This window comes from Leptinotarsa decemlineata, unplaced genomic scaffold (assembly GCF_025532065.1).
Source record: "Leptinotarsa decemlineata unplaced genomic scaffold, Ldec_3_MD MMD2_tig00026314_RagTag_RagTag, whole genome shotgun sequence".
Classification (NCBI taxonomy): domain Eukaryota; kingdom Metazoa; phylum Arthropoda; class Insecta; order Coleoptera; family Chrysomelidae; genus Leptinotarsa; species Leptinotarsa decemlineata.
In genome coordinates, this window is record NW_027412684.1 from 3,586,128 (window position 1) to 3,594,923 (window position 8,796).

General features: G+C 32.0%; 1 protein-coding gene across 1 annotated transcript; it reads right to left on the reverse strand.

The window, feature by feature from the left end:
* Positions 1–1,820: 1,820 nt before the first annotated feature.
* Positions 1,821–8,363, reverse strand: eIF3k (eukaryotic translation initiation factor 3 subunit k). Its single transcript, XM_023173783.2, has 3 exons — positions 8,202–8,363; positions 7,711–7,930; positions 1,821–2,220 (listed from the first exon to the last, which is right to left on the reverse strand). Exons 1-3 carry the CDS (start codon positions 8,252–8,254, stop codon positions 1,843–1,845), a joined length of 651 nt encoding a protein of 216 aa, XP_023029551.1. The 5' UTR covers positions 8,255–8,363; the 3' UTR covers positions 1,821–1,842.
* Between the last annotated feature and the right edge of the window lie 433 nt (positions 8,364–8,796).

The window sequence follows — 8,796 nt, forward strand, 5'->3', positions numbered from 1 at the left end:
GATCATCAGTATGGCTTTCAGAAACAAAGATCAACATGCGACCTTCTATCATACGTCACCCATATTTCGAATAACGCAATCGAGAAACATGGAGAGTCAAAAATCAAGTCGTATTACCCTATTTTGAGAAATAAAAATGTTTTTCAACTCGGTAGAGCAGCCTAAAATTGTAATTATGTAGAACAATAGTTTTCAAGAACTATGTTGAACATAGATGCAGTTAAGAAAAAACTTTTTGACAATCTACTGTCTATCTATTTACAACAAAAAATGTGGGAAACTTCTAAAGGAGAGCATCGTGACATGAGCAGATTTGTCTCATCCGGTGACATAAAGTCGTAATGGTGTGCAAGATTTGCGTCTGTTTTCGTCTTCAAATAACTTTAAAAGCCTATGCTGGATTTCCATGTAAGTGAAAATTTAGATCAACGCTCTTTCATTCATCATATTATTTAGTTTTCCGGTGAATGATATCCGTTTCAAGTCCAAAACGAGTATTTGGACGAAGACTGAATGGAAACAATGTTTTTCATGTAAAACAATTTTCACTTTTTCCCATTTTGTATCTGAAATAATCTTCCATACATGATATACACATAGTTTTCCATTTTTTTGTATAAAGATGGAAAAGTAGAAAACCAAAAACTAATCTCTACTGAAAAAAAAATTACGTTTTTAATTTATAGATTGCAGTTGTATCGCATATTACTCCTATTGACTTTTATATTTACCTTTTTAATATTCGATTCCCAGGTCACATCACTGTCAATGTTGGTTTCAAAATTTTAGCGATTTTTAATAATTAATTTCAAGGGTCTGCTGTGATTTTGAAAGTTCTTTTTCTACTAGGTCTGTAGTGAAATTGCACTTCTTTCCTAGTTTAACAATATAATAATTTCTACACCAATTCATGAACTGAGTTTATCTTGAACATAATCTGTGTTGTAAGGTTCGGTACATCATCCATGAATAATAAATACATGAGATGGTTAAAGAGGGACTCCTAGATCTATATCAAATGACCGAGATTGGAATTTATTGACTTATACATGATCTTTCAAGAGATCAAACTTGTTTTGGTTAGTTTCCGGGTTTTGGAACGTTTGAAGATTATAACCAAAACATTGACGCCAGCTGTGAAAGCCTACATTCCAATATTAGAAATAATTTGACCCAAGAAAGAAAAGTACCTCTAAATCTCAGTGAATACATTTCATAATGATATGTGAAACAGACTGGTGCTGAAGAGGCAATAAGGCAAGGGTCTTATTTGAAAACATCGGATGTCCACCATTGAGGACGACAGTGCTCCATGCAAGGGAAATTTCACCTGTTTGATATACTATATTGTTAGCAATCCTGTGAATGATATCTGATTCAGTTCCATAAAGAATGTTTGGAGTACAAATGGAATAGAAAAAGTGTGTTTTGTGAAATTAAGTGTTCATATGAAAGTATTTGTTTCGAAAGATTTTTTGTATAATTCAATGTTTATATGAAAATAGCTGTTTCAGGAGGGCTTTTTCTTCCAGTTTGTGTCTAAAAATTACTTCTTTGCATGATATACACATCTTTGTTGAGAGTTTGTTTTAATATAATTGTTTTCTAACTTTCATTGAAAGATTCCCAAATGTTTTTGTATAAAGATGGAGGAGTAGAAAGTCAAAACCTTTTTTTCCCAAAAACAAAGAGAGATATACTTTAAAGTTTAAAGGTTGGTTAAATATTTTGGTATAAAAAGATTCTGATAATACTAGTAATTTTGAAAATGATACATTAAGTAGTCATACCAAGATCTGGAGTATAAATTAAAACATTCATTTGGTAAAAAAATCAATTTATTCAATGACAAGATGCCATAATAGCACCAACACTCTCAAAATCAATTTTTTCATTGATATTCTTGGTTTTGATGTTTTCATCTTGGTTCGCGATGAAAATTAAATTGTTGTCAATTTCTTTCCACCCATATTTTTTTACCCATAACTTCAAAACAATATCATCTACATCTCCTAGAAGCTGAGCTAGATGATTTCTTTCGATAGTCTGGTATGTTATTCCAACCACATGGCAAATGAATTTCCGGATAGAATCAACGAACCCAGCAATTGATTGAGTGAGCTCTGGCAGGCTATGAATCCTTGTCCAGAAAACTTGAAAATCACACTGTTCCAGAATGTCAGCCAAGTAGATGATTTGGTTGATGGGTTCCTTTGATAACTGAAACATAATAAAGTTACTACTTTGCATGATCTACACATCTATGTATAGAGTGACTTCTTTTGAAATTTATTGCTTCCTTCCTTTTTTATTGGAAGATTCTCACATTTTTTATATCAAGATGAAGTAGTAGAAAGCCAAACACTTTTTTTCCCAAACATCAATCCCTTCTAAAAATATAACCCTTTCAATTTAGTGTTTAGATGTTTTGAATAAATTCTGGTTTCGAAAGCAATCTTCAACGTTTTCCCCCTTTATAAAACATTACAATCAAGAAGCGAATTTGCAATGAAGAAAAAATCATCTTCAAATTCCACTTTATGTTTGTTTATTCATTCTTGACAAAGAAAGATTTCAGAGACTTTGAAAGATATTTTCCGAATTTTCAATGTGTAAGAAGAAAATGTATATTCGGCTCTTTGAAATTAAGATGTGGCAAATATTTTCAATCAATAAATCAAAATGGAAAGTTCATTTTATCTTTCTATATTCGAGGAGAATTTTGTGATATTTTTGCAGCTAAACTGTAGTCAATAATTAATAGTCTTCTTCAATAAATAATAGTACAAAGCTGGACAAAAACAACTTCTATTGAAAATAAAAGAACATAAAGACATATAATCATTATTATATAAACATATACAGAGTACTCAGTAATGAATTTCTACTGGCTTTCAAATGAATGCTGTGTTAAAGTTCAAAAAAGTGATTTCAATGTTTTCTTAAATTTGAACATTATTAAAAAAAAAACAGAAAACAAAAACATCTCTTAGCCATACCAGTTTATAAAGATGATTTTTATGAAGGTCGCCTAATATGTTCTTACAAAGGATCATTAGTGGTATCACCTTTTATTACCCCAGAATCAATGTCAGTTCATAAATTGACAGATAGTATTATCTGGATGATTTTTTGCGATTTATAGAAATGCCTATTATAGGAATGTATAGAATCGCCTCGTTCAGTTTCTAGTTTTTTTGCTAATGAACAATTTTCACCAAATCAGCATGGTTTCACCCAAAACAAAAGTACTGAAACAGCACTGTATGAATTCCACGAACATGTCATAAATGCTCTTGATGGCAAACTAAGCATTTATTTATTGACTTCTCCAGAATCTTCGATAGTGTAAATCATGTACTACTTCAGAAAATGGAATGATATGGCGTGAGGGGAACCGAATTGAAATTAATGAAATCTTATTTGCAGGACACGAACCAAAGAAGTAGTGATTCGAAAAACTGTGTCAGCCAACAAATATTGAACAGGGTGTTCCACAAGGCTCAATTCTTGGCCCCTTACTGTTTCTCATATATCAATCAATCAATGTATTCATTGTAAATGAAACATTACAACGTCGTTATTTCCTTAGTATTAAAATTAAAATACATATACACAGAGATGCACAGATCAAAATAAAATAAATATATACAAAATTATCATGCACATGTAAACCTACAAGAGATGTAGTACATGTATTATTCATTTATAAAGTCTTCTATTGAATAGAAACATTTTTCTATTAGGACATTTTTCAGCCAGATGGAGAATTCATTCGAGTGTTTCTTTTTTGCAAAGTCTGGAATTTTATTATATAATTTTGCGCCCCAATAATCGCATCCTTGCTGTGTTTTCTTCAATCGATGAAGAGGAACTTGCAGTAAATCTTTATTTCTGGTATCACAGGAATGAGTACATTTTTTGAGAACATCTCTGGATTTGCGTGAACAAATTTTAGACAACTATATATATATATATGCACTGGGAATGGTGAGGATTCTATGTTGACTAAAAGCCTCTTTGCAGCTATCTCTATATGCAAGTCCGCATAGAATTCTGATGGCTTTTTTTTGCTGAACAAATATCTTGTTTGAATCAGAACTTGTGCCCCACAAAAGGATTCCGTAAGTTGCTATGCTGTGAAAGTTTGAAAAATAGGTTATTTTAGCCGCTTGATGTGTTGAAATTGTTTTCATTCTCCTTATACAATATATTGCTGAATTAAGCTTCTTACTCATTTTGCTTATTTGTACCTTCCAATTTAGTTTTGAGTCCAGATGTATTCCAAGGAATTTTAGTGATTTTTCCTCTGTATTGTGTTTGCTTGACATCATTAGCCTTTGAGTTTTTTCTTTGTTTACCAGGAGTATATTTGCCGTAAACCAAATATCTGCTTCGGCTAGAACTTGTTCTGTCTGTTGTCTTATGTCACCTTCATCTTTGCCTTTAACTAGAAAAGTTGTATCATCTGCATATGCACTTGATGCATAAACCTTGATATTTTCGAGAAGATCGTTTGTGTAGATGATAAAAAGAATTGGCCCTAAAATAGAACCTTGGGGCACTCCTTGAGTTACCGGAATTGTCTGAGATAGTGAATTTTTCCACCATGTCGATTGAAACCGATTTGACAGGTATGACTTGAGCAGTTTATACGAATTTCCTCTTACTCCATAATATGATAATTTCTCTAACAGTATTTCATGGTCAACAGTATCGAAAGCTTTACTCAAGTCACAGCTAAATATCTGGGAGTCCTCTTGATTATCAATGGCATCTATGATTTTTTGAATAATCTCTATCATTGCTGTCATTGTAGATTTTCCTTGCTGATATCCATGCTGAGAGCTGTTGAAAAATGCTGAACTGTCAAAGAACTGGACTAATCTCTTTTTGATTACCATTTCGAAAATCTTTGATATTACTGGTAGAATTGAAATGGGTATAAAGTTATTTGGAATATCTTCCCCTTTTTTAAAAACTGGTATAACTTTTGCATGCTTTAGTTCATCTGGAAACACCCCTTCGTTTATGCATTTATTGATTATTAATGCAATAGGTTGCGCTATTACATCACCTAAGTCCTTCAAAATTGTGGTTGAAATTCCAAATATATCTTCAGTTCGTTTACGTTTAATTTCATTTAAAATTTGTTTAATTTCTTTTTCATCCGCTTCAGAAAAATAGATTGATCGGACATTATCTATATTATTATTTCTCAGCATTTCAATAGCGGGAACATTAATTTTTCCTATTTTATTTGCTGTTTCTGATCCTACCATTGCAAAATAGTCGTTTAACTCATCAGCCATGAGTTTAGATTTGTTGATTTTTGTAATATTCGGTGCTGTTTCAGACTTAATAATATTCCATATTGCTTTAGTTTTGTCGACAGCCTGTGCAATGTACTCTTCATTATACCTCTTTTTTATTTCTATTATGTTTCTATTATAATCGTATTTGTACTGAACATAAGCTCTTTCTGATGTTTCATCTGATCTTACTTTCCTTATTGTGTCTAAGGCATCCAATCTATTTTTCATCTTTTTCAGTTCTTCAGTGTACCATTTTGACGATTTTGTTGTTCTTTTATTTGTCTTTTCTTTTATAGGAAAACATGATTCATATATTGTCAGAAATGCATCATGGTAGCATGTGTAGACTGTACAGGGATCAAGATTTTCAAGTAATGTTGTCCAATCCAATTCTGATAATTTCTTTTTGCATTTTTCAATGTTTTTAATGCGAATGACCTGCTGCAATTCATAAATAGTCACACAGAAATACATATAGTTCATCAAGGAGAACAATGCAATAGCACTTGCAGAAAAAAGAGAGAATGTCTACGAGTAGGTAGTAACATGTGCAAAAAAAATCATTTATCACTGAATATCACAAAAACATCATTAATGAAAATCTCACTGAATTCTGCTCATGACAATTTTAGCATTTATGAAAACGAGAAGTTGCTTGTTGAATCTTGCCCAGCAGCAAAGATGCTATGCTTTACACTTGACTACACGATCCCGTGAATCCCTCACATTGAAATTGCTATGAACTGAGGTTCATGTCAAACCATTGCAGTAAACCGGTTTTGTTGAATCTGTACTGTGGCACTGAATCATCTGCAGTGACGGTTTTTACACTACAGAAATATGCCATCAGAACTATTGCTCACATAGGATGAAGGCAATCTTACAGAAACATTTTCAAAGAACTCAAAATACTCACTGTGACGGGTATTTATATTTATGAACTATGCATATACATGTACAAGAATGGTCATAATTTAACATCTTATCAGCATTAATACCTGAGCCGCTCTAAAAACTTATTATTTCCATAATAGGGACTCCAGATGATTGAACCATACTCTAACCAAGACCTAATCAATGAACAGTATAATAAGAGTATTCAAATCAAAGCTTTATTCAGCTCTATAAATGGGACCTGACATGTTGAATGTTTTAGCTGTAATATACTCAGTGTGTGATTTATATTTAAGTTCCTTATCAAAATAGAATTCCTTGGTCTTTTTTATCAGATATTTTTAAGTAAACATTAAGTAAACATTGCTGAAAGTTGTGGAATTGGCCGCGGTGGTAGTGCGCCCGGCTCACGATCGGGAGACCGTGGTTTCGATTCCCGCCTCGACCAGATATTTTTCTCGAGATAATTTATCTGGTTGAAGTTGGAATGATTCTGCAACCATGTTAGGAATCACACGTTAAAAGGCAAGACCTCGTTAGTCCTTAGCTTGCAAAAGTTTCTCAACTTCTGAGAGTTGTCGTTCGTATGGGGGCGACAGCTGATTAACGGAAAAACAGATTTTAAACAGAATTAAGCTTCTTACTTGAACTGCTCATATATGTCTTCCAATTCAATTTTGAGTGTGTATATTTCTCAAGAAATTTTAGCTACTTTTCTTCTGTATTGGTCTTGTTTGTTGCCGTTATATATTGTTTTTTTTTTAATTTAGCAAGAGTATATTTGCAATAAACCAGATTAAGCTAGAACTTGCTCGGAGTGTTGTGTCATGTGATTTTCATTTTTACCTTTCACTAGAATAGTTTTTGTCATCTGCAGTTACACTTGCCTCATAAACCCTGACATTTTTGAGATCTTTAGATCAGTTGTAAAGTAGTATCTTGAGTAACTCCTTATGCAACTGGAATTGGGTAATAGAATGATTTGTTCCAGCATGTCATTCAAAGACGATTTGAGAGTCATATAACATAGCTTTTTTATATTTCAAAAAGCCTTCCGAAACCATGATTTCAACTTCAGAATGTAAAAATTATTTGGGAATTAGTAACTTTTTAAATTTTCCTCACTTCAGTTCAAATTAAAATATTGTATGATTACTATGTAAGAGTACTAAGGACTGAATTTTTAGCTTCGTTTAAATTGCAATATCGTTAAATGGATTAGGTTGAAGTTGTAAGGGATTACTGAAAATGAACTTGAATATTTTCAATACTGGGATTAAACTGTTGTTGAAACCCAGCATTGACTTATATTATTCACTGGGGTTTAAAATTCTACAAGGTAGATATTTGCAAACTTCAGTTTCAAAACTTTATAAGGTATTTAAATCAAAAGGGGTATATTTTTAGAAGAGATTTATTTTTGGGAAAAACATATTGCCATACTCGAATGTGAACTTTCAATATCATATTTTGCACAATTAATTATTAATAAATCACCTACCTGTTTTTCGTAGAGGAGACATTTGCACAAAATGAAGTCAGTGTGTGGTAAGTTGGTTAGCGCCTTCAAAAGAATCTGACAAGTGATGTCAATATTGAAACTGTGTGGATTGAATTGGTATAATTTGAGCACAGCTAAATTGGCTTCCAAATCATAGGAATTTTCTCTGGATTGAACTTCTACATACCGCTCTAAGGTGGGTAAGTTGTCAGGGTTATATCTGAAAATAATGTAAATCAAATTTTACATGGAGGTGAAGAATACTTTTCAAAATAGTAAATACAAGAATCAAAATTAAATGAAGTTTAATGGTGATTCAAACATTTTCAACAGATCAGCAAAGGAAAATTTCCCACTTTCAACTTACTATTGACGATTAATGAATTTCACTATTAAAATTAAAAAAAAAGAATGAAGGGGAATTGAATTCCCTCAAAACTAACTTGGGAAGGAATAGAATAAGCTCATGAACAGACTCAAAAAAAGCATACCTTTCTATTCCTTTCAGCATTGTTGCAACAGTTTGTTTCATTGCTTCTGCCATTTTCAGTTTTTGAAGAAGTGTTATTTGAGAAATTTTCAACAGATTTTCTCTGGGCAAGAAAATGAATCCTAATTCTTAATCCTACACGTTTGTACAAGTCTTCTTCGTTTCTTTCACGATATGAAAATTTGACTTGACATCTGGATCTATCAACCAATTCCGGCTTCATCTAAAATGGGTATTAAACCTGGAAAAGAAGAGGTATTTAATGTTATAACGTTGGCTAAGCTTGAGGTAGAATTTATTGGGAACTCTCGAACATAATATCGAACTATTTAATAAAACAAATTATATAAAAAATTGTTTTATATGTAAGCCTATGAACTTTTCAGCTCAACTGTTATATAGTATATGTTTGGATAAAATTATATAATGTATTTATTTATGCATACACGTTTCATATCCTTTATAGGTATAGAAAACTGTTTTTCTCAGGCCATTGGTCTTTTGAATATTTGCTTTGACAACCATATTTGCGATTAGCTTATTTTTTATAGTGTATAGAGAAAATTGAAAGCTTTGTCAATGAATCTTCTGGTTAT